This window comes from Oxyura jamaicensis, chromosome 1 (genome assembly GCF_011077185.1).
Source record: "Oxyura jamaicensis isolate SHBP4307 breed ruddy duck chromosome 1, BPBGC_Ojam_1.0, whole genome shotgun sequence".
In the NCBI taxonomy this organism is placed as follows: domain Eukaryota; kingdom Metazoa; phylum Chordata; class Aves; order Anseriformes; family Anatidae; genus Oxyura; species Oxyura jamaicensis.
In genome coordinates, this window is record NC_048893.1 from 62,054,984 (window position 1) to 62,081,750 (window position 26,767).

The 26,767-nt window shown below is 42.7% G+C and overlaps 1 protein-coding gene across 2 annotated transcripts in view; it reads left to right on the forward strand.

Moving 5' to 3' along the window:
- DENND5B (DENN domain containing 5B) overlaps positions 1-26,767 on the forward strand; it is a 107,927-nt gene that overhangs the window by 61,081 nt on the left and 20,079 nt on the right. For both annotated transcript variants that reach the window (XM_035345015.1, XM_035345023.1), the window contains 8 exons: positions 4,542-4,729; positions 7,852-8,388; positions 9,779-10,010; positions 12,049-12,199; positions 21,532-21,625; positions 24,723-24,854; positions 25,619-25,771; positions 26,222-26,300. In XM_035345015.1, the coding sequence (XP_035200906.1) occupies positions 4,542-4,729; positions 7,852-8,388; positions 9,779-10,010; positions 12,049-12,199; positions 21,532-21,625; positions 24,723-24,854; positions 25,619-25,771; positions 26,222-26,300 (1,566 nt within the window). The remainder of the gene's footprint in view (positions 1-4,541; positions 4,730-7,851; positions 8,389-9,778; positions 10,011-12,048; positions 12,200-21,531; positions 21,626-24,722; positions 24,855-25,618; positions 25,772-26,221; positions 26,301-26,767) is intronic.

Here is a 26,767-nt window from a genome sequence, read left to right on the forward strand (position 1 = left end):
AAAGGAAAAGAAAGAAGGAGGAAGCATAGCCTTTGCATAGCCTTTTTTTCTTTTTTTTTTTTTTTTTTTTCTTTTTTTAAGCATTGCATTGGATTTAGAAGATCCAGGCTGAGGCTCCAACTCTGCTGTAGGCTTTCTGTGTTAGCTCTGGATGGTTACAGCAACATATAAGTGGAAAGCTGCCAAATTGTTTTTTCATCAGGCAGGCAAATGAAATGAAACTAAAATAACGGTGTACTGATGATGGCAAGAATACAGGTTCTGGTTTGCATGAGTGTGAACGCTCTTTCACATGCTTTATAATCAAAAATCCTGTGGTTGCGCATGTGCTGAGAAGGCCCCAGGTGGAAATCTCTTCTGTTTATGACTAAGGATTTTAACCTGCTTTTGGGGAAGCACCTGAACAAGGGGGGTCTCTGCTGTTCTGAACGGGGGTAGCACTGATGTCTCTTTCCCTTCTCAAAGAATATTTGTTTTGATTTGCTGCAGCACGGGAAGGATTTTGAGATACCAGATTTCTTTGTACAGCAGGAAAAGCAATTGTTACGTTGAGTTTTGTGAATTGCTTAGCATCTCAGAGTTTCTACACCCAATCTGTAAAATGAAAGAAGTGGGATTACTTTTGTTTTCTCAGTTGCTGCTTGTGTTTGGGCTGTAAACTCTCTGGGACAGATATTTCTGCATGCACAGTATCTGTTTTAATATCATTCTGCTTGGTTGCTGTCCTGTTATTATATTATGAAGAATTAGCAACAACACCAAAATATTTGCCAAATTTTGCCCTCTGACAGAAAACATTTAGAGTGAGTTGTGCTCAAAAACTGAAACCATTTTCATCCCTAGCACAAAACAGTGACTTGTAACGGCACGGGAATTTTTCAAGGCTTGCACTTTAAGCATCAAACTGTATCCTGTCATCCCTGTGAGTATTTTCACAACTTCATAAAGCATGACTCGCACAGCAGAGCTGCCAGCCCATGGTGGAGCAGGCCTGCACCACCGTTACTTTTCCTGCGCAGGGAAGTGAGATGCAGAGACTTGGCCAAGGGCCCCTGGCAGATGCTGCCAGGGGAAGGGGTTGAATCCAGGCTCTTTGAACTCAGCTCTGTTGCCCTCTTCTTCATGTAGGGGGGAAGGTTAAGTGTGGGAGACAGACCTGTGCCAAATCCAGCTGAGCGGCTGTTCAGAGGCAGCGCTTGCAATAGATGCCACAGGGGCTGCTTTGCCCTGGGATTATCCTCCTTGAGCAGTTTCTCTTGGAAGACATCCTGAGAGATTTAACTCTGAACATGAAGAACTTGCTGTAGGCACTGTGCTTGCTGGTGTTCCCTGTGCTGGAGGAAGTATCCCAAGAAGGCAGGGCAAGGGAAGCAGGTATAGCCACCAAGGAAAATCAGTCCCGTGGTATAAGCTGTCGTCACTCTGGGAGCAGGGAGAAATGAAAGCTGCAAGGAAGAGAGAAATAGCAATGGAAGTAGGAGAGGAAGAGGAAGGATTTTTTTTGTTTGTTTTCCTGACATCTCAGGAAGTTGCCTTGATTTGAGTCTTTCGTCGCTGAGTTTGTGACCTTTAGTGGGTAACACCCAGACACTGTTTTTACTTTTTGTATCTTTTGTGGATGTTTCCTGATGTCAAACAGATGGATGGGGAACGGGGCTGTTGTGTGCACACTCTGCTGGACAAAGGGGCTTCTCCAAACACACCTCCCTGTGCTGGTGAATGATATCTAATCCCCTGTTGTGGCTCTAAAGACTGGAGCAGGATCAGAGAATAGCTTTCCTACCTGGGCTGTCATTCATCAGTCACAAGCAAAACCTGGCTTGCAGTTGGAGATTGCTATCAAAGTCTGATCATGGCATTAGGATAGGATCAGGAAAGTATTCCCTTGACACAAACACACACCATTTATACATACCCTGATTTTTCCTCCCACTTTCCCTCCTTCCTTTTTTTCTGTTCTGCCCTCCTTTTTCTGTCTCTGATTTGGGGAAATGGGTGAATCCCTTGTTTCCAGGTTGCCCTCGGTAAACACACAAGCTTCTCTCAAATGCTGACAGGTGCAAGAATTTCTGTCAAAAAAAGACCTTGTGCTTTACAGGGAAACCTAAGAGTGGGTGCCTAATCTTGTTCAGGCTTGAAAATAAGCACAAAGTTCTTACTTCATTAAACAAATATCAACAGAAACATTTCCTTTTTTTTTTTTCTTTCGTAAATCATTATTTTTCTGGGAATTTCCTTCTCTTCAGTGAAAATTGCTGGGTACATAATTGTTTTTATCTCCGCTAATCACTAACAAGCATTGCTAAATGGTAAAAATTAGCCTAATAATTTTGTTACCTTTTTTTTTTGAAAACAACTTTCCTCATAGTAAATCAGTTACAAAACTTGCACTAGTGAACATGTTAAATATTGTCAGTACTATTTTAAAAAAAAGAGTGAGCATGCATTTCCAGAGTTGAATGCCCTTATTCAAAAAAATGCTTGCAGCCCTGCCATGAAGATCTGTCCTTTCACATGACCATGCAGATCAGAGCAGCCTTTGAAGTCATCTTGTGCATACTAAGATATGCTATTTTCTGTATTTGATTTTTCTTTTTAACTTTTAAAGCTTGTGGAGTTATGAAGTGTTTACATAATATCTTAATTCCTTTGATGCCCAAGCTTCACCAGTAGATTCTGTAATATGATTTTGTATAAATGTTCCTCAACAAGACAGCCAATAGACATGTATAATTGCAGACCATTTCAAAGGGAGAGATCATAAATGGGTGAGGTGTAGTTAGGACTGGTTTTGAGGTGTAACCTTGAGATTGACTTGTATTTAGGAAAATCAATTTGAAGATTGAGTGACTAGGTGTTAGCAGGACAAGATGAAAAATGTTTTTGCCCTGCCAGCTGACCTCCTGTAGATTGAGGCGGGTTTTCCACAGAGAGGTGCTAGCAAGAATGAGAAAGGGTTATGCAATTTGTTGTTTTAATTTACATAGTTATTCAAGTGCATCTTCCCAGTGACCTCCTAAAAGCCGAGCAGTGTCAGATGACAGCACTTTGGCTGTCACTGATGTCTGCCAGGATATCAGGCTGGCTTGTTCAGGAGCAGTATCAGGCTGGCTTGTATCAAAAGCAGTAGTAGGCCTACAGTAGGCTTGTATCAAAAGTAGTAGGCCTACAGGAAAACAGGCTTCTTGCCTGCTGCAAAGCCAGAGTGTTCCTACATATCTCCGTCACTTCACGGAGTGGGGCACGGGGACTAGAAGAGGTGGGAAATGACCCGAGTCCTAGCTAGGATCTATGTCTGGTCTTGGTGAGAGTGGAAATCTTCTACTTGCTGAAGCCAAAGCTGGTGAGAACATGATGGCTGCCACTGAGACCTGCTGCCCTACTGGAGACGTCCCTTCGGTCACACTTGCCAGCTGCTGGTGACGTGCCTGTGCACTGGGGCTGAGCAGAACAGCTCTCTGTGAATAGCGAAGAGCAGCAGAAGTCACAGAGCCCCAGAATGGCCCCTTCTTGGGGAGGCAAGTAACTCCCTTCTTGGCTGTGCAATGCATGTCGTGCAAAACTGAAGTCACCTTAAAACGTGCACTTTGGTGTTCTTGTCTTCAGCCGCTGACGTTAAATAAGATAGGCTGCTTCTTCACAATAAGTTAACACTCCTAAGGAGCTAGGTGTTAAGTACTTTTTTGCTCTTAAAAAATTAGGGGAAACTGCCATAAATGCAACAGCAGCTATAAAACAGAAGAAATCACCTGGTTTCGCAGTCTTTAACAGCTTACAAGCTGTATATTTGAAAAATAATTTGGTCTTATCCAAAATCTGAAATATGAAATATTTTTGTGGCTCAGCTGAATCAAATTAAATTTCAGTTTAAAAGGTAATGCACAGTATGTTTACTTGAACCACAGTACTACAAAGCAATAAACTAGTGAATTAAATAGAAATTTAGGAAAACAATGCAATATAAAAATTCTACCTATACAATTTTAAGAACTGAATCTCCACTAGGCTTCTCTTTGGATTTTATTTTAAAACAGTCCTTTTTTATACTTGGGGACTATGAACTTCTGCTAGTGTGTAAGCAAGGTGAGTCTCTTGGAAAATACACTTGGCCTTAGAAGTAGTAGGGACTTTAACATAGACAGGAAGCAAGTGAGAAAGCCTCATCACAATGTTTCTTTGAAGTTCACTTCCTTTATTCTTTTTTCCTTGTAAAAAAACTATGCTTTTTATAGAATCAGAGTATTATTATCCTGTACTTCAGAGATAATTTTTGGTATCTTTTAAATAAATTAATTGAATGATGGAATTTATCTAGATAAGATATGAATATTTATGCTCAGCAGTTTTCTTCCTGGGGATAATGAGTTTTGATGAATTAAGTAATGCTTTTGGCTTTTTAATACTCTCTTATTTTCAAAAAAGCATCTTACCATATAATACTGTTTCTAATTTGTGTTGTCACTGCTGTCCTGGTGAACCAGATTCCAGAAGTGAAACACAGGAAGGTAACCCAATGTCTCTCCTGTTCTCTCCCCATGTAGATTACCAGCGCCTAATGACGGTGGCAGAGGGGATCACAACGCTGCTGTTCCCATTTCAGTGGCAGCACGTGTATGTCCCCATCCTTCCTGCCTCCCTCCTGCATTTTCTGGATGCTCCTGTTCCCTACCTGATGGGGCTGCAGTCCAAGGAGGGAACCGACCGCTCCAAGCTGGAGCTGCCTCAGGAGGTAAGCGTCTGCCCTTGGTGCTGTTCCTCTGAACTACATTACTGGCATTTGTGTGAATCCCTGATGGAAAATGACATGCTGTGCTAGGAGGTGTCTCTGGCACCATGAAAACTGTTTCCACAGATACTCTGCTTTCCAGCAGGGGAGAGATAGCAGGAGAAGTCTCTGCAGTCCTTCTCGGTGTACTTCTGAATTTAGCAAGTGTAGCTGCTTATACTCACTTCTGAGTTCATCTTCTACATGCTGTGATGGTTAAAGTTTATCTGCTTTTCCTACGTTACACGCTTCACCATGTTTTGTTACTCTTTGTCAGTGTCACAGTCCTAATGCAGAGGGCTAAGGAGCGTTTAATTTTGGGATGGTCTTTATGAAACTGGATCTCAGGTACAGTAGCTAGATGGTTTAAAATTGTCCTTGTCGCCCTGTTGCCCGATAAGAAGCATGTCTCATCCTGCCAGCCTCATCACACCCAGAAGTAAAGACCTGCGTTCCTGTCTAGGCCGATGTCTACCACTAGACCAGCATCCTGGCCTCAAATCAGCCAGAGCTGCATTAATATATTGCCTGTGAACCACTTAGAAACTCACTCCAGTGGTGATCTTTCGCAATGAAGATCATCTGTCCTGTGTGCAATGGGACACAAGGACTTTGCCCTGTCTATCACTTTGCCCAGAGAAAATAAGGAAGGAGAGGTCATCCACTGACTCTTGGTGTTGAGGTCACCAGTGGCAGAGAGTGAATTAGAGATTTTTCCTATGTGGAATTTGACCACAGTGTTTAAAATTGCTTCTTGTTTTCATCTGGCCACTGATCACTTTCCACACTGCCAAGATATCTCTAGTCTGCTCTGCTTCCTGATGTTGACTGCTTTAGGGCCCATCTCTTGAGCAAGCTGGGTATATTAACTTGGGTTTCTCCTTAAAATGGGTGTTTTCATAAGAATAGCTGTGGCACCACAGCACCTACTGTCCAAGCCTGGACCTCTCCTGGGCGTAGAGGCTTGCAAACAGGCGCTCTTACTGAGTAGTCAGTGCAAGCAGCAGTGGATGAGAACATGCAAGAAGGAGAGATTATATGTGGAAGTGGAGGGATAAACACAGGACAAGGATAATGTGGTTTTTAATAAAGACTTATTTCAGGTGGTAGGTGGAGGTGACTGGTTCTGAGCTTAGGTAGCAGATAGCATTGCAAATTAAATCTTACTTCTTGGATACAGTGGCCCAATCACATGAAATTTGCACTGGTGTGGGAAATGAAGCTGTTATCTAATAATGCTTTTCAGTAAAACCATATTAATGTTACATAATTACTGTGGTTTTTTTTTTTAAAGTTATTAGTCATATGCTTTTAGTTAGCAGATTAAGCTGTCATTTTCATTAAATTAAAATTTTAATGTGATGGGTGTGCAGTATCACTGGAATAACAAATTGAATATTTCCAATGAGGGAACAGTAATTGTGGGAGTGAAAAAACACCCTGTTAAAATGTTTAACAATTGGGTTCAAAATAACAGCCCAGCATTTAGAGGCACCACAGGTCCTATAACTGTGGGAGAAGGAAAGGAGGGGCATTGAGCTGGGAAGATCTTGAATCTCAAATTCCTCTAGACAACCAAAAAAAAAATAGAAAGTCCTTCAACATGTAAGCAGTAATGAAGCACTGTTTGCTTCAGCATTCCTTTATTGTTCAGGCCAGGGGCTGGCTTGTCAGGCTTTTGGTCTTATTATAAACCATTTGTATGTTAGAGATAAAAATTCTAACAACTGGCCATCATGCTGTCTTAAGGTTACTAATCCGTCTGCATTAACTTTAATCATCAGATGTGTTTGAAGAGAGAAGTGAGACCAATTCCCCAAGGATATTCTGAATCCAAATCTCATTTTTCAAATTTTGCAAATGATATGCAGAGCTGAAATTAAAAAGCCTTTGAAATGAAATATTGATAGATAAGAAGACAGTCCCTGAGCTAAGGAACCATACCAACGCATCCATAACTCTTTAATAGCTACATAGTTAGCTAAAGCAAGTTGTTTTGTATGAAGAAATGTGTTGTGCAGTCCAATTTACTATGAAAAAGTAAGCTGAAGGGGTACTTCCACCAAATGGCTACTAATACCCTTAGTCTGCAGCATTTTGTGATAAGCAAAGAGCAGTCAACATGCCTTAGAGAAGCTGGAGGAGCTGTGGCAGTAGCCGAGTCAGACTAACACAGACCGGCTCCTGCTGCCCTGTGGTGTATTCAGCTTAATGCCAGGGTGAAACCCTTCAGGGCCCAGCACCTTGAGAATCTGGCCTCTTTTAAGATTTTATTCAGCATGGTGCACTCACTGAATTTCAGATGTAAGCCACAGTTCAGAACAGCAGTTACTGTTTTTCACTCTACTATCATTCCTGAGGGTGCACTTGCAATGTAATTAATTTTTATGTAGAGTGCTTCCCTCCCCCCATTGACTGCTAGCGTCTGCTCTGCTAGATTCATGTCTCCACTTAGCTTTAATCTTCTGGGCTGAGATCCATCTCCATGCACAGAAAAGCTGTCTGAGAGCAATCTGTATCTCAGGCAAAGCAGCTTCCAAGATGAAAAGACAGAATCAGGGGAATGGGGAAAGTGGGGAACAGGGCTTGGTCTCCTGTGGACAAGGTATGCTCAGGCATGATCACAAAGGATTTTCATGGGACCCTCTTTCGTAGCTTTGCCCCTGCTTCATCTAAGTGAAATCCTTGTTTGTTGGTAGCACAACTTCAGATGCCCCTGGTAAAATAAAACAGCCTGGAGATGTGGTGATTTATGCTGCTAGCGTTTACAGGGCCTGAGAAGTGGTGCTGCACATCCCACTTGCTGCTGCTTCTCTGGCTGTGCTGGGAGGGGATATCAAGGCTTTGCAACAGAAAGTTTAGGATCTGCATGTCCCAGGAGAACAAACTGGGGAGGCTTTACTAATTTATTAAATCAGTGACGTCCACTTGGCCCTCCACATTACTGAAGTCATACTTAAGTAAGTCTCTTGCAAATGTGTGCTCTTACCCTTTTGTCTGAAAACATTCTGGGAAAATAGGGCTACTTAGCAGAGTAACCCCCTCAATGCTGAGTGTCCGTTTTGAAACTTTTCTTCATCTTTCAGGCAAACTTGTGCTTTGTGGACATTGACAACCATTTCATTGAACTGCCAGAGGAATTCCCCCAGTTCCCCAACAAGCTGGAGTTTATCCAGGAGATCTCCGAGGTCCTCCTGCAGTTTGGGATCCCACCGGAGGGCAATCTGCACTGCAGCGACAGTGCCACCAAACTCAAGAACCTGGTCCTTAGTGACTTGGTGAATGACAAAAAGAACGGGAACATCCCCGGCAATGCCCTCAATATGTACGAGCTGCTGAAAGGCAACGAAACCATTGCCCGCCTGCAAGCTCTCGCCAAGAGAACGGGCGTGACGATGGAGAAGATGACCATCACAGCTCCCCTGGTGGAAAAAGAGAAGGATGTGAAATTGCAGTGTGAAGAGGTGGAGCTGAGGGACTACAAACTGAACGTGCAGCTCCGGGAGGTGTTTGCCAACCGCTTCACACAAATGTTTGCAGACTACGAGGCGTTCGTCATTCAGGCTGCCCCCGATCTGGAATCATGGCTGACCAACAGGGAACAAATGCAGAACTTCGACAAAGTAAAGATAGCTGTGTATTTATTTTTCCACCTAAAAGTGCTCTAGGAGGTGGGGGTGACTATCTGTGTCATATATACATAGCCTAGGTAATCTTTAATCCTCCCTTCTTCATCTGCCATTTTGATTACACAGGGCCAGGTCATCTGGCAAGGTAAATTGGTGTGGGTCTGCTGAGCCACTCAGAGCTGTCCTGGCATGGACCAGCCCTGCAGACAGACTGCTGCCTGACTGACGGGGGGCTTTCCTGTGGGTTTTCTGGAAGGGCAGCAATGGAAAGTGACTTTTTTTCTTTTCATTTTCTTTGCTGAGAGGAGAGGTGCACACACAGGACAAAAAGCGAATCCACTTTTTCATGTTTTTTATTTCCTAATCTCGCAGTAGGGCTTTTTGTTAACATGTGGTCTTGTTCTGTAGAAGGTTATCAAGTCATTATGTCAGACGAGTACTGTTATGGCTCCATTGTAGTGTGTACACAGGAGTGAATAGGAAGCTGAGATTAGAAATGGGGCAATAAGTAGAGTGTAGGTTAGCAAGAGGAATGAGAAATGTTTGGAAGCTTGCACAATTATTATTTCTGAATGACTTCTCAAAGTAGATAACACTCTTAGCCATCAGCTTTTATAGATACAAGTCCTACTCTGAGGAGAATGTCAGAGGGATAAATAGTAAATAACAGACTAAATATTGATTTCAGTCAGTTTTTTATCACACGCAAAAAGAAAATAAAAAAACACTATTGTGCCTTTTATTGTTTTTGTTTGTACTTAGGTGTTGAACAGTAGCGGCTTTCAGAAGTCAGGGTTTGTTTATGCAGTCTCTGCTAGTACTTACACAATAAAATGGGTTTTTAAGGTGAGAGTTTTCAAAGCTCAGTTAGAGATTTAAGCACAGGCTCAATTTAATTGGAATTTCAAGGTCAATTGCCCTACTTAACTTCACTGAAGAATATTAGCTGAAGAAAGAGCATTGTGCACCCCTAACTAAATGACACCTCAGTAAGCGACCTGGTCTTAAGCAGGGGTGTGTGGACCAGAGGTCCCACCTGGGCACGCACAGGTTACACATAGCTTGTGCCTGCAGGCAGTAGCTACTAGACTGCTTTGAAAGACATGGCAGCACAGGTAGTGCTTCAGCAGCTCCATGTTCCCTTTACTCGAGCTGTCACAAAGCCTCCCAAGCTCCTTATTTCTCACAGTTGTGACCAGAGAGGTGACCCATGAGCCAAACCCCTCTGTAGCTGGATCCCATCCTCTCTGAGGGGTGTTTTTGTGGTGGTGAAGCCTTGTCCAAGCCTTCCTGGTGGCTGCTGCATCAGTTCTCTGCTGTAGGACAGCTCACCATGTCGGAGCACAGCAGGAGCGTGGCACTAACGCCCTGCTCTGTATTTCAGGCTTCCTTCCTCTCGGACCAACCTGAGCCTTACCTCCCATTCCTGTCGCACTTCATCGAAACACAGATGTTTGCAACCTTCATAGACAACAAGATAATCTCCCAGTGGGAAGAGAAGGACCCTTTCCTGAGAGTTTTTGACTCCCGAATTGAGAAAATAAGGCTGTATAATGTAAGGGCCCCTGCACTGCGGACGTCCAACTATCAGAAATGCAGCACTCTGAAGGAAGCAGGTACGTTCGGATGGGCTAATAAAATATTCAGAAGTACAATGTCAGCCACAAGGAGATACAGGTCCTCAGTCATGGGAGAGCTGCGACCAGTGAGGAAGCCTGAGATACCTGTGCGGCACTCTGCAGTGTCCGTGGTTCCCAAGGCAAAAACTTCAGTGGTCTTTTACAAACTTTAAATATCAGGAGCCTCTGCTTTGCCTTCAAGCCCACCAGTTTGTTCAACAAACCCAAGCGGAAACCTGGGCTGCAGGCAGAGGCTCACTGCATCCCCTTCCAGGCAGCTCCTGTCCCACCACCAGCAGAGCCTCCCCTCACTGAGGAGCTGAGCCCCAGTACCTGGGACACTCACCTCATCTTCCCCTTTCCCATAAAATGGAAGGGGTTTTGGCTCACACCATTTGGCCAGAACTGTGGGGGACAGTGGGGACGTAATCCTATGTGGCATATTTGGTAGCTCCAGCAGGAGATGTGCAGTGTTAGTGAACAACACGCTGCGTGCTGCGGATCTGGATGGTTTTTTCACTATAGTCACAGGACACATTTTCAAATTATACTTGAGTTTCTTACTGTGCAAGTATTTATTTAATTTCCAAGTAATATAGGGAAATTACACTCTTCAATTCATTGGGATACAAATTAATGAACTGAGGCAAGCACATTTCTCTTGTGTTTTTGTTGTTGTTGTTAGTTTTCTAATTACTTGAGAGCATTTTGCTTGTTACAAGCGTGACAGAAATAGAAATAAATCCTATATCTGGTTAACTCTTTCTTTTTAAAAACAATTCTAATTTACAGGTCACCTGTCTATTCAACGTCTAGTTTTGGTAGATATTGTGGCACCGGAACCTCATTTTCTGTGTCTTGAAAAGCAGCAAACTGATAGTAATGCCAACTTTATTTCATATTTACCACTCACACACGAGCGCAGCACCACTCCAGCACTTGTTTGTTTAACCCACTATTTTCAGAACCCTTCAGACCTTCTGTCCCCACGCTACCCAGCCATAAGCTCCAAAATAAGACCTACAAAGGGATTTTATTTATTTATTTTTTAGGGGGAAAAAAACCTCCTGAGTTTCTAATGATAATATGTGTAAATCTTATGACAACTTCTTTCCCATCATAGCATTTATAAAATAGGAAATGAGCTCTGTGTTGTTCTTGACAAATAGAAGATGGATTTAGCTTCTGTATCTTGAGTGTTTATTTGCCAGTCGTGATGTGCTGAAGGCCCGCCTGTTAATGGATGGGCTAGGGGGAGTTGCATACCGAAGTTGTTAATGAAATGCTGCTCTCGCCCCACCGCCCCCTCTCCCCTCTGGTTCGCAGCATATCTGACTCAGTGGTGAGAAGGTGAAGGCTTTGATTTGTGTTCTCCTAGAGAGCGGAGGTGAAGCCCTCGTGCCACATCATGACCAAACTGCCCTGGTCTCAGTGGCACTGGGGTTTTTAGGGAGCCCCCTCCACTCTTGTTGTAGCCTCTACCACATCCAAATGTCTGCTTGTTGCCCTTGAGGCCTTGCTGCTGGCTACCCGTGCTTTTAGACAGCCTGCCAGCCACTACTAGCATGTCCACCCCCAGGAGGAGGATCACACAGGTGCCAGACGTTTGCAAAACTCAGGTATCGCCCTGCTGCGTCTGCCCAAGGAAATGTCTCTGGGGCAAAGCAAAGTGCCCAGCCTTCACAGGGAGCTGCTCCGGTCCCAGCCGGCCCCAGGCATCTCAACAGAAGGAGCGCTGAGGCCGAACACCGAGCTGTAGGGGAAGCTCGCACTGCCCTCGTCAGCTTGTAACCCATCCTGTCCCTCGAGTACCAGCTTGCCTAACAGCTAACTTGTTTGTCCCAGCACTACTCGTGTCCAGATAACGCCAAATAACAAAATAACAGCACAGGTGTTTTCTCCCTTAAGTGCTGGATTTCAGGGAGTAAGGTGAATTTTTAACTTCTTAGAGACTTACTCGGGATCAGAGCATGACTGCTTGTGTAGCACATGTAGCTCGCTGATGGGTTTGTTGACGTGTGGGTATAACTTGCAGCCCAGTCCATCGAGCAGCGGCTGATGAAGATTGATCACACAGCCATCCACCCGCATTTACTTGATATGAAGATCGGTCAAGGGAAATACGAACAAGGATTTTTCCCAAAGTTGCAATCAGACGTCTTAGCAACGGGACCTACCAACAACAAGTAAGCATATTTTTTTTATTTTCCGGAACTGAAAGTAAGTTTCTCTTATGAAAGATCCACATCACTGGACAGTGGTCTCAGTTTTGGATGGTTTCTGGCCAGTGTAAAGAAACCAAAGCAACTCTTCCCTTTTCTGGTTTCTACCAGCTAATTCTGAAGGTATAGCCATAGTTTGGGTTACACTAGAAAGTGTTAGTTCTGGTTTTGTGAAGGTTTCTCAGTACTATTTTCTGTTCTAGTGGTGAGTACCATGTTTCCTCATACATATTTTTAGTTTTATCATTGCCATAATAAATTTAAAATTAGTTTCATGTTTTGCACTAAATAGGATAATTCAGAAACCCAAGCCAAAATTCAGTTTCTGAAATAAATTCTGGTATTGAAGTCTCCACATCACCGTGCAGAAAGGAATTACTGCCCTCTCTGTTCCTCTTTTCCTTTAACTATTATTATCTGTCCCAAAGACTTTTGTAGCTTTTTCAGTTTCCAAATTGGAGTAACCAGGAATAACAACTCAGTGAGGTTGGAGAGTATGTGGTTCTTTTTTTGGTGACTCTTCTGATTCCACTTAGGCAAATTAACTACATAATGATAAGCTCGATTCCACAGCTATAGGTACCCCTACCTTCATATCAAAGCACAGCACAGAGCCTAATGTAAAATGAGATCCTGTAGCAACTAATTAACGTGATTTCTATATCAATATAATGGGAAGTAGGTGCCGTAAATTACATTTTTCCTTCCCCCAAAACCCAGAAAAGAGATTATTTCCCCTCCTTCCTTAAAAAATGGAATTATTTGTGCATCAATGATGACTACACTAACTTCCAATTTCAGTGATAGGTCAAGGTAGAGCACAGATAAATGTGAGAATCCATATTTTGAAAGCTAGCTCTTCTTTCAGAAAATGACATGCACACACGCTGCTCTAGGCTCCTCTGTGAGGTACCCACTCAATTCTATTTATATACCTTTTGTGCCCCCCAGTGCTAGCTAATCCTATTTTAATTACCTACCATGCAAAAAACTTGCAAACGTTAAAATAAGATATCCGTAAGCACTGAATGTTTAAAGAATTGCAATTAGTTTTTGAGTTAACACCCACAAAAATAAAAGGAGGAATGCTTATTTCAAAGTTCTTTGTAGTCATCTTGCAAGTGAAGACAGAAGTTTAAAGGTCATGCTTCCTTGAGAAACAGGATTTCTTCAGCTTCTGGGAGATGTTGTGTTCAGCAGTCTGTCTTTTGTCCTTACACCAAGTTTCAGTTTTATAGTGTCAGCAACAGTGTGAGCAGGCTCAGCCTGCTCCAAGTTACTTATATGTTCAGGCTCTGTCACAGAACCTTACTGAGTCTATGAATAAGCATTAAACTAAAACAGTTCTCTTTGTGCCTTCTAAGATACTTCTGTTAGATTTGTGCCTATTCTAAAATGTGACTTTAACTCCTTGAGTGATAATTTTTGATTTAGCTGGTTCTGGTCCTCAAATTGCAGCATGTTTCAGAATTGGTAAATACAAAAATCCCATCACTTACTGCGAAGTGATGTCAAAGTGACAAATGTTTGGAATTCCTCCAGTTGTATATTGCCAAAAAGGTTTGTAATTGGAAAATCTCAAGACCATCTGTTCATATCTTTCTGATTCCTGGCATTTTATGTGACGAGCAGCTGAGAGGACTCTCGTTCTCTCCCATTTAAGACGTGATTCTGCTGAATTTACACCCACAGATACAATAGATAGCCTTTTCATGCTCTCTGCAAATACTGCATCGTTCTTTTGACCAAAAAATTGATTGGACTGTAGCCTTCCAAAATTAATTTGAAATTCCCCATATATGCTTCTTGGGGATATGTTATATTTGCACACAGGCCTTTGCCTTTGAGTACGGGCATGGGGGAAGAGAACATTTCAGCTTCATTCTCAGGCACTTTGGATGTAGCGTGTGTGTGTACATATGCTCATGTGTTGATGAAACTAATGCAAAAGATATTAATTAATATGTAGATCAGAATTAATTTTGCAGACTTTGGTTTTATATAGTGAATTTTGTCCTGAATGTTGTAAGGAAGTGTATTTTCAGGAGAGAAAAATTATTCCCATGCTCCTGTCAATTGTTTTTGGACAGTAGCAAATAAATCACTTCAAAGCTATTTAATGGAAATCTGTCCACGTTGGCTAGCAATCAGTTTTTTATTGTTACCTTTTGTGGACAAATAAATTAACAAACATATAACTAGAGTTCATAATATTTGCTAGCTATTCTCTTCCTGTGCTGAGACAGAGCGGTGAAGGTACCTCTGTCACAGTCACGGGGCCGTTATAAGTATCGTATTATATCTAGGTCAGGAATATAATGCAAGAACAAATATTTTCAGTTTGTTCAGTCCTAGGTCATTTGTGTGATCCCAGACAACCACGTTGCTTGGACAGGCAGAAATTGTGTTTGGAAGAGGAGGTGTCTGGCTCTTGCTTGCTGGCCACGGCAAGCAGGTCTTGGGGACAGAGGAAGGGCTGACGGTCACGTTGGATCACTTCCACCTAAACGCAGCTGGGAACAAACATTGGTCACATTACCATGTATAAGTGTTAAAACACCGAGCTCTGTCATAAAGCGAAGTCTAATAACGTTTCATCTGTCAGCCCGCAGCCATGCTCGGCAGCCTGCTTTGCCCTATTTCTGTCACTCTGCTGCCTCCTCTCTCTGCCCCCAAGATGTCCTTTAGGAGGCTGGACAGGGGGCTGGACCTGTGCTCCTCTGGCCCTAGCCAGCATTACACTTCTTGCTGCTTTTGCTCATCTGCTCACTCAGTGTAAGTTGGGAAGACAGACCCTTTTACATGAGCTCCTCTTCTGGCCTGCAGGTGCCTCATTCAGGCTGCAGGTGCCTGCTTGGTGTCATCGGGGCTGTTCTGTACCTTTTCCCCCAGGGTAGTCAGGGAATATTGACTTGCTCGGCTAAGCACAAACCTCCCTGACAGTAACTCCAAATTTAATTTTTCATTTCTTTTCAGTAATGTTACAAAGAAACCTCCACCAACAACAAAACTCCATATATTTGAAGAATGGGCTCTCAGAAATATAGTAATTATAGTAAATATCCTAATCATCTTCTTGATCAAAACAGCCAGAACACAGAAGGACTTTAACTGCAGAATATGTAGACCTAAACTTCAGCAAAACATGGTGATTATTGTATACAAGTATTTTAATAAAATATAATAAATATATTTTTATATAAGGAAAGCAGCAATTCATCCCACCAACAACAATTAAGGGTAAAAAAATCCAACCACAAAGCACAATTCTGTCCCCTTTCACATCAGGCAGCAGTGGCCTGCTTGGGATACTCTCTCTGCACTCATCCCCTTTGATGCATCCCCCACTTCGTAGGAAAACTTTCTGAACCTGCAGGCAGCAGCTGCAGCTTTCTCTGAGTGCAAAAATGTCCTATCCACACTGCCGTAACCTCCTAAAACAGTGGTTTCTGCAGAAGTCCTCCTAGAAGGTGTCCCAGGAGGAAACAGGCTGCAGTCACTTAGGCAGTGTGTCTGCCAGCCTGGAAAAGACCATCGGATTCCAGAGTTGTCCTTTCCTTTTTCAAACACCAGCACCACGTCGTGGTTTCTACATATTTCCCTCTTCCTTCCTGTGCATTTTTTCTGCCAGGCTTTCAAAATTTTATCTGGGATTCCACTGGCTGATACATTTTGCAACAATCCAGGAAAGAAATTTGAATGACAAAAAGGCAAGCTACATAAACACTTCATGGTCTGTGATTAGCTAATCGTTAAATGATGGTGAATATGCTTACAGTGCAGAATTAGAACAATGAAGCAAGCTGTGTTTTCAATCTAATTGATTACCTTGTAACTTAATTTGTACTAAGAAGCTTGATAAATGAGATTAAATATTGCAGAGGAAAACATTGATTGCACATCAAGCATGGGAATATATTAGCACTCTGGCAATTTGTAGCGCTACCCACAAAGAGCAACTGATTTTTTTTTATTATTTTATTTTATCTTTTGAGGGAAGGTTTGGCTTTGTTACACTTAAAAAAAGGCTTAGATTATCCATTGTTTTTAACCTTCCTCTTCATTTAGCTCAGTTTTTTTCCACATTCTTTATCAGTACCCTGCTTTCCCCCTTACTTTCTTTCTTGACCTGTGCATTTCCCCTTTTCTGGCCACTTCTCTCTTCTGAGTCCTTTCATTTGTATTCTGGCATCCTGTGAACTTGGTGCTTTTGTCTGTCCTCTGTGTCCTGTGTTACCTGCAGTCACCCTCAGGAGAGAGCACAGTGCAAGTCTACCAGCACAGATCCCTCTGTAGTTGGCCTCCTGACCTCGGGGTTTAGCTAAGTGATGCATTCTTCTTACCAGTAAAGCAGATTTCAAAAACATTTGCTTGCTTTCTGCAGGTTTTTGTCCCTGTGCTGCATTTTGCGGACCTCATCACTATGTCAGTATTTATTTGTAAAACTTATGCATTGGGAATGTACGAGATTGGTTCATCTTTGTGATGGTGCAACTTGTGTGGGCACAGCCTTGTGGCCTCCATCACCACCACCCCCTTCATGCTGGGAGCTGCCCAGGTTTTATCTGCCCATTGGTTCTCCTAATTTTTAAATAGAACTACTGCTTGCTTATTCAGTAACGTTAATATGGCTAACGTTTTTAAAGAAAATATGGTTTATGTTATGCAAAGCGGTATCCTTTTGTTGAATCTGTATATGACGATAGAGTTAATTCTGGCTTTAACTAAATTATTTTCTGTGTGACAAATGATCTGTCCTCTCATGAGTAGATCATGCTATATGTGCTTTTTCTACCTCCTGACATGTTGGGTACTGTTTTAAGGCTGGCAGGCTTCACTGAAGTTTTCTTGTTTCTTAAATCAAGCCAGATAATTGCACTTTGAAGTGGTAGAGAGTAACATCTCTGCAGTGCATCTGAATAAGAAGTGAGTCAGCACTGAGCCATCCACACACAACACTGATGTTATTTAAACTTCGTGCGTAGTGAAAGCTCACCTTTTAAGTATGAAAATCTGAAACAAGTGGTTACGTTACATTAGGTAAGCTAACAGAGCAAACCACTGACAGGTGCGATGGAAATGTGAACTCTTTGTGTTCAAATACATTCGTTTCTGAGAATACAATGTGGCTGACTTCGACAACAACTGACTTCGACCTTCCTTTTAATTTGTTTGATCCAACACGGGTTTGACTTGCAATCTCTGTGTAGTCCCACACAAACTGCTCCTTAGCCTGAGCAGATTACACGTGCGGCTTGTGTTTAATGCCTGCAGACTGCATGCCTGCTTTTAGGGTTGTTGGAGGCATGGTACATCTGTGTGCTGAGTTGCAAATGCAGAAACACAGTCAGATAATGCCTGTGGTGGAGGTGTGTATGTAAAAGGTGTATTGCCATGATTTGTGGACCTAAAAAGCAGTCTGCCTCAGGAGATCATCTCTATGAGGAGATTTAGGTTCTGTCCTGCAGACAAGTGCATTCATTTCCTTCCACCTCTCTCTTTCTTACCAGTGTAAATTGATTGTAAATTACAGTAGTGATTTTCATGGTAATGGCTGTATTAGTTAAATCGGTGTGTGACTGAAGTTGTCTTTCAGATGCCTCTCACGTTCTTGTTCTCTGGCAGCATGTTACACCTACTGCAATGTATATCCTGCCCTTTGCACCCATGGCTGGTTTGGGTAGGCTTCATTTCTTCATGCTTTCATGGAGCTTTAAAATGAGGGGGAGGAGGGGGAGGCAGGGGAAGAAAGAGATGAACACATGGTTGCAGTACAGCACGTCCAGGCTGCTGTTCTGCTAGACTGGTTTCTGACAGTTCAGTTTTGATGTTGACTGTATTTCCATTTTTATTACAGAAATCAAGCATCACAGGTTAAGTGTTGTGTTGTACAAGTGCCATCTCGATAGTTCCTCCACCCTCTGCAAACCTACTCCTGTGCTTGCTGGGTCTAATGTGGTATCAAACAAGGCTGACTTTGTTGACCTTACAGTCTTGATGTTGAAGACACTTCCAGTGAAGAGCCTTTTGTTTATTTTCTCTATATTGAGCAGCACACAGTCTTTCCTGGTCCCTACTCTGAAATATCACTGCTTTTTCGCAGTCCCTGAGGGAGAAAAGCATTTGTCTTCGGGCATGGGCATCAGGAGATCAGGACAGACTACTGAAAAGAGCTTTTTCATGCTGCTTCACATAGGCAGCATGTCCCTGGGCTCTGCACCACAGCACCTGAGCTGCGGCTGCTTTGCCTCCAGAGACTTGGTGCTTGGAGCAACACCTCTGCTGTGGGGAATACATGAAACAAGCCAGTAGTCCGTGCTCAGGGCTCTGCAGGCAAAATAATAATATTTAAAAAAAATAGGGAGGGGAATTTCTTGGGGTCAAGGTGTAGTTGGGCAGCATCTAGGCTGGGCAGCTCCGGGACCAGGCAGAGGGGCTTCGTCTCCTCTGGCAGCCACTCTGTGGGGACGGGGGCACTCTTAGGGTGACCAGGAGGTTTAATGGAAAAGCCCAAGGGTCAGGGCTCAAAACAAACACACATTTGCCTATGTAAGCACAGCTTTCCTCTCATGGTCAGCAGCACCAGCCAATGTGTGAATGAGGAAGCCGGCCTGCAGCAGGGCCAGGAGACCAGCTCCAGACACCCAGATGGGATTTCAGCAACCCCAGAGGAGGTGGGGAGGACCTTTACCCCCTTTCAGAATCATTCTGAGTGGCTGAAGGGCAAGGAGGAGTAATTGAAAATGTGATCTCTGCTGCTGAGGGGCTGAGGGAATGGTTATTGTGATATTTAAGCATTATTCTATGCAGCCCAGTAAAGAAAAGGCTTTAAAAGATTTAGCTACTTAATGCTGCCTATCTGCTGTTAGATCTTCACCACATCTCCCAGAAAGATTCAGAGCAGCATCTGAATGCACAGACCTCACCCAGCACTCGATAGCTTCTCCTCCCTAGCCTGGCGGCTGGGGAAGAGGGGCCGCGTGGCTTGCTGCACGTGTAATTGCTCCACCTAATGAACAGCAATTTCTTCCCTCAGAAGTGGCTAATGATCTTTACGGTTGTATGCTGGAAATGTTCAAATAGTTCTGATTAATAATCTGGAGAAAGGTCTGTGCTGTCTCCCAGTTGGCTGGAATTAAGTGAGAATGCTTTAATGATGGTGTATTACCTGCAATTATTCTGTGGGTTTTATTCCACTTTCAGTGAGACGTGTTCCCTCAAAGGACGCCTGTAGTAATTCTTAAATCTTCCAGTAACTGCAGGAATGCAAGTGGAAAGGGATCAAACCTTTGTCTAGAATTTAGAATATATAATATGAATTACAGCAGAAAAAATATGATAAAAACAATACATGATTTATAGCTTAAATAAAAGTGCAGTGCTGGCATTCTCTTGTGTGAAAAGTAAGCTTGGTATTAACTTGCAATAAATGGGGGTCTCTAGAGCCAGGTAGCTAAAGTCAATTCTCATTCTGCTGTCCTCTATTTCAAGGGGTTGGGTTTTTGCTGTATTTCAACTTGCTGAGATTATCAAAATGCCTTTTTCTTCCCCTCTCAGTCATCTGATGAGGCGTTGGGTGTTGCTTTTGCAAGGAATGTGATGATTTATTAAAGTCACAGGTTGTATATTTTTAAGATTTTTGAGGAGGTGCAGCAACACTTATGTCAGTAACGCGTTCCTCTGAGAAGGTACAAATGTTTCCTGCTCAGACACCTATTGGGCTGTTCCATTTACTTACAACAGGCTCAAGGCTACAGGGTTTTATAAATAAATTTCGTGTCATATGGGATGGTGAAGTGCTGAACCTTAATTATGTGCAGACCCAGGTGTTTATTTCTTACTTTGCACTTGTTTTCTTGATGTTATTTGGAAGGTGGGAAGAGACGTCAATTCTGACCATAAAAACTTCAGTTCCTGTGACTTTTTTTAACCTTTTGGACCCAGACAGCCAAAATTTGGTCTTTTATTGCCTCACTGGAGGAATTGGTGGAGACAGTTAAGTATTTGTCTTGCTCTCTGGAAACTGGAGGGCTCAGATGACCAGGGTCACATCCCTGCACTTCTCATGGGCCTCCTGCACCTCCCCAGTGTCTCGCCAGCCATTTCACGACCCAAGTCCAGCTCCGTGCAAGCTGCTCCTCCAGGCTTGCATCCACCTACACGCTGCCAGCCCCAAATCCTTGCCCCAAGTAGTTCAGATCCTAGATTCTATTTGCATATGCTCTTGTTTGGGACACACGTGGAAATGAATGGGTGTGGGGTCTGGTGACTCCTGTTCCTGCAGATACCTGCCTGTGTGGAGAGGCTCGCCAAGCACACCCTGCTGCATTTTGCTCTTTAACTTCTGGGTGCAAGAGAGAGGCAAAAGGGACTTCATGAAGACATTGAAGGGCTCACAGGCCTTTTTTATTATTATTTTCACTGCATTTGATTTTTTATTTATTTATTTTAATAAGCACAACCATGGTAATTTATATCATTCTGAAGATGTAGCCTTCATGTGTGTCAAGATGCTTCTTTTTAATGCTTGATAGATTGTTCTATGCACAGTTGTTTTAGCTTTCCTCTATAAATAATGTATTAACTTATTTATTCTCTGCACCAGTTGAACATCTTTGTTTTCAAGGATTTGACAGAATGCTGTGTTATTATTAGAAACCCTGCAATCACTTGAGATTCTGAATTCGTTGGCACGGAGTTATCTTGTGTTCTGTTACAGTATCTGGCACAAAGAAGCTGGGACGTTTGGTAGTTGTGGGGTTGCTCAGTTTCAAACCTGGTTACCTAGCTCCTGCTTTTGGGCAGCAGCTTCTGATGAGAAAAACACTGAGTTGGACATAAACTAAGATGTAGTAAAAATAGAATTTTGTTATTTAGAGTTCAGAATTATTTAGAATTTTTGCTATTTAGAAATATGATGGGGAAAAAAAACCATGGTGAAGACAGCAACACGATTAATCCCAGGAATGTCAGTACTGTCAATATTCTCCAGACATAGGTGCTCCCTGTATCACAGCAGTTACTGTCATGGTGATGACGTTCCCTGTGGTACTTCCACTGCAGGAATTATTCCAGAAACCTCACGAAATGGGATTTTTTTTTAGCAGTTGTTACTCAAAACATACCCCTTTTTGTTTGTTTACACAGCCACCATTTCTATCTAACATCAGCAGGTGCCCAGTGGCTTGTCACCTGCCCTGCGGGTCTGTTGGGTGTCCTCCAGCTCCGCAACCAGGCTCTCCCTTCCAACCTTTTCCACTCACGTGTGTTTTCTCTCTCTCCCTCTGACTTCCCAGCCGTTGGGCCAGTCGCAGTGCCACCACGCAGCGGAGGAAAGACCGCCTCCGGCAGCACTCGGAGCACATCGGGCTGGACAATGATCTGAGGGAGGTAGGTGGCATCTGCAGGCAGTGTGACCTGTCTGTCCCCAAGGTGAGGCTTGGACAAACAACTCATTGCTGCTTCAGGCAGTCCTCTTGCTACCCTAAGGTTTATGTAGGGTCTCCAGCCGTTTAAATGCTGCTCTTCACAGGTATTTGTACATGCTGTACAATTTCAATGCACACAATGTAAATAATATACTTCTGTTATTTTGGAATAAGACAGTCCCTTTGTCATCAGGGAAACAGCTTATTTGCTGATGCAGACCCCTGTCGTGTAATGGCATGTGGAGAGCAGAGCCCTGGTGCCTGCCTGGGTGCAGCGGTGGAGCTCTGCCCAGCGTGAAGGTCTCTGGAAAAGCCAGGTCCTTGAATAAATGTCAGCTCTGTAGAGGCGAATGAAGCAGGACTTTTTCTTTTTTAAAAGGAATTTTTTTTGTCTTACATGGTTACTGACATGAGTAAGCCACTTTGAAAGGTTAAGACTTCGAGGTCGTTTTGTGCCTGAAGCTTGGGAACTCCCACACATCCTGTAAATGTCAGTCACATGCATGCATTTCTTTCCCATCTTTTCAGTTTCTTGTCCTTCATTAAGCATTTTCTGCCATATTTTTCCATTGATGTCCATGTGCTTCTTTTGTATGTCACTAGCAAAAATAAAACATTCATGCTGTTTTGCAGTACATCTTGCTGGATCATGTTGACCAGTGTTGATGTTTGCAATTAAAAAGCTCAAAGGAATCAGTGGACTCTTGAATCTCAGCTTCCAATGGTGTTTCATGGAAACACGGCAAAACAGCACTTGCGAATGTTTGTTGTTGTTTCTGCTAGGATGACTTTGCAAGTATATTTTAAACTGTGACTTGTGTGTTTATCTCAGCAGATCCTTTTCAATACTTTGTCATGTATTTACTTTCTTCTTTTTGGCTGTGGATCATATGCATGCTTCTCTTGCTTTGTTTCTCTTTCTGGCTGTTCTGCCATCGGGGCATCTGCCTCCTCTTAGCCCTCGGAGGAGCTTTTGCTTCGCCAGAACTCAATGGCCTTCTGGGAGTGGGACCAGGGGCCACCCCCTCCTGCACGGCCTCCTAAAAAATCCTTCTCTGAATGCTGCCTGGTATGTTTTAGTTTTTCTTGTTGAAAGCTGCTTTTGAGGTCTTAGTGTAAGGAGCCACTGTCTTCACTGCATCCCAAACCTCTCCCTTTCTCGTAGAGTACGAGCACGTCCCTGTAGTGCTTGCAAGTGTGGTTATAATCAGAAAAGTAGCTGGAAACCAGCTCCCAGCTTCCACACCAGCTCCCTGGCAAGCATGACGGTTGTGAGACTGAAATAATTTTGTTTTGCTTCCTTTTTCCCGTGTTGCTTGGCTGGCAATTCAGCTTAGGGTGTCAAATCCAAAAAGCATCACTTCGACTGCTGGATCTTCACATCCCCGCATGCAGGAGGGTGGTGGTGTGTGGACACTGATGTTCAGGCAGAGAGCATGCAGTTGGTCCTATCATCCCACACTCATTCTCCTGTTGAACTCTTAAAAGTTTTTAAATAAACAAATTGATATTAAGACATGCAATAAATAAAATAAGATTGTCATTTTTTTGCACTCTTCAGACTATAACCACATTTTATTTTTGCCTTCAAAAAGAAGTATTAGATTTCCTATTTACGTATTCTCTGTATTACTTTTTCACTGTTCTCACTGCTAATTTTTGCACGAAATTAGACAGAAGTCACTTTTGCAATTATGTGCTGAACAATGTGCTTTCATCAGCTGTGATTTTTACTCCCATATGCAGTAGTTTTTCAACTCTTTCTAAGTTCTTACAGTACCAGTGAAACTGTAACTACCCAGCTGAGCACTTACTAACTAGTTGAACACAGCTTTCTACAGCAGAACCCTACTTTCTTGTCTGACCCGCTGGACTGAAGAGAAGTGGTTGTAGGGTGCCCTGCCACTGTGTGCTGCTCAGCACCCCCAAAGCCCAGCTAGCAGCAGTGCTGCGTCTCTGGAGGAGCATGCTCTGGTCCTCTTGGGGGAAGAGCAGTCATTGTCATGTGCCATCCATCTCCCCCAGAGAGGCAGCATTAACAAGATAAAAACATACATTTGGAAATTCACAGGTCTTGCATAAAAACGGAGCATTCCAATATCAGGCTCTGAGCACGCTGTCTCAAGACTGTTTTATTTGGCCACATACTATTATTTTACTGTTATTAACACAAACTTTATGAATAATGTCTGGGCAACATTTTGATAGGCTTCCCGTCTGCACACCAAAATGTGGCCAACTTCTTAGCTTTGCTCAGCGTGTAGCCCTCTCACAGGTATTAGGTGTAGATGACACTTCTTCATGGGCTTGAGTTTTTTGCTTAAAAACAAACAAACAAAACCCAACCCCAGAACAAGACAGTGAAGCGAGGAGGTGTAAAAGTCTTTTCTCATAGCTTGGATCTCTTTTTTAAAAAGCATGCCAGTTATTGTACATTCTTCTCAATTAGCACCCCTACATTAAAATAAGAATGATCCTAACTGTCAGTTTCATTTGAAAAGAGCTTCACTTGTAATTAAGAAGTTAATTGAGAATAAAATCAAGTCTGTTTTTTTCCCACTTACACTATTCAGAGGCAAAGTAATGGGTGAAATCTTTCTCCTTCACTAGATGTATTTCTGCTTCTTGCAATTTCTTTTCAAAGTCTTTTTTCCATTCATGTATGGTCTGGTCAAGAAACTAGACAAACGGCTTTTTGCTTATTAGTGAAGGTCAAATAACAATGGAAAGAAACTTTGCTTGGTATTTTGACTTTGTTGCTGAATGAAGGTTTCACGCTTTTACACACTCGGTGTGGCTAACTTTGTGTTAGTGGCTAACAGCACAGTTCACTAGCTAGTGTTGACTGCTTTGGTACCACACAGGAAAATATCTGGCTTTTTGTGTCGTCATAAGGGAGCATTCCACTTCTTCAGCCTGACACTTAAGCATCAGACAAATGATGTTTTTACTAGCTTAACAATAGCTCATTCCTTTTCACCAGCATCTGCTTGCCTAGGATTAGGTTGAGGAGAACCCCTCTGACTTGCAATAGCTAAAATTATTCTGTTTATTTTTAGAAATATATGCAGGAGGCAAGGAGTCTAGGAAAAAATTTAAGGCAGCCTAAACTCTCAGACCTCTCTCCAGCTGTGATTGCACAGACCAACAGTAAATTTGTGGAAGGATTGCTGAAGGAATGTCGCATGAAGGTAAGTCCTCCCTCATCCCTCTGCAGGCTCTCCCGTTGCTTATGCTAAACATAAATAGCGTCTGCATCTTGTATCCTGAAAGTCCTTCACGGCTGGAGTAGCGCTGGTCTGTTGGTATACCGGGCTATTTACAGGGTGGATATCCCTTTGTGTTATAATTTTCAACTGCTAAGAAAAGAAGAAAATGTATTATCACTCTTCTGTTTATGCAGTCAAAGTTGGTGGGAAGAGTAAAAGGGCAGGAAGGAGAATCAGGGTGATCTCAGATATTTTAAGGAGGATTTCCTTTAATTGTTCAGATTTAAAGGTAACCTAAACATCATGGGATTGAGACCCTCAGTCAAAAAAAGGAAGCCTTTAGCGTGTGCAACTTGTGCATGCTGTTTATGCAGAGCTAATGAAGTACAGCAGTTTCTAATATTAAAGAAGCTTTTATTTCCATTGAAGAATAGTTTCTTTATGTAATGATAATTATGTAACAAAAATCTATCTAGCTCTGTATTCTGTCACTTATACTGGTCAATAATAAATCAGCAATGTAGGAACAGGACAATAGGAAAAAGGTGTAGAAACAGGACGGTATGGATTAATAATACAAATTTGTATTTTTTGATGTTTCTCAGGCCAAGCTATTAGCAGTGGTTTCTAAATTATCATCCCCAACCATGTTTTAGTAAATTCATCTATAAACTCTGTCCCTTGTGAGATAAGATTTTTTAGAAACCTTTTTGAATTTTTTTCTATTTTTTTTTATTTATTATTAGACTAAACGTATGTTGGTAGAGAAGATGGGCCATGAAGCAGTCGAACTGGGACATGGAGAAGCCAACATAACAGGTCTGGAGGAAAATACATTGATTGCTAGTCTCTGTGATCTGCTCGAAAGAATCTGGAGTCATGGTCTGCAGGTCAAGCAGGTTGGTAACTGGAAACTCAGGACTTTGTATGTACAGTGCTCTAGCAAATACTGAATGCCCCCATACCTTCCAAGCTGCTGCTCAGTAGTGTCATTCCAACATAAAGTAGGAGGAGTCTTTGGGCTCAGATTCACTGGTTCCTATCTTCTGAGGGGTTCTTTTTTGGCAAGGCAGCTCTGGAAATTGCAGCGATGTTGTCAAATTGGTGTTTGGTTTCTTCTCTTTCAAGCTTCAGAAGCAAAACCAGGGAGAGAACAAAGAAACAAAGCAAGTGGTCCCACTGCGAAATCACTGGGACCATCCTGTCCTCTTCTGATGTCTTGTGGCCCAAGAGAAACGAAATGACACTCACTACTGAAATTTTGGCCCACTGAAATGCTATCCCGTTACTTGGCTGCATCTTTTCCAAGGGCTGGTTTATTTAAAGCTACTTCATATTCAATTTTTCAGGGGAAATCTGCTCTGTGGTCCCATTTACTTCAGTACCAGGAGAGAGAAGAGAAGCAAGAGCATAGTGCAGAGTCCCCAGGTGAGTACTCAGCAGTTCACTCCCTGGGGGGGTACATCACAGCAGGTGGACTCAGGCCTCCGAGGAACAGTGTAGCCACATGAAATTCATGTAGGAATTTCAGAGTATTTGCTTGCTAATATCATGTCTACATTTTGGGGCCTTTCGTAATCATTATGAAGCTGCCTTGATGTCTGGACAGAATAGCTTGACATTATTGGAGAGAAATGAGGCTGCTTACTATCCCTGTCTGGAAATCACTCAGTGTCTGTTTGCTACCTTCATTCCCTTTTAGTCATCATTGACTAAGGTGTGAGAAGCCGTGCTTCTGTAGGAGACTATTTGTGAAGCAGCTGAAGACTTGGAGCCGTGGCTAAGACAGCCGACATTTTTCTTCCACTGATCATAATCTGACTCCCAAATCACAATGTGAATATCTCCGTGTTCAATAAATCTTTATACTGGTGGATGGTACGGTTCAGACATTG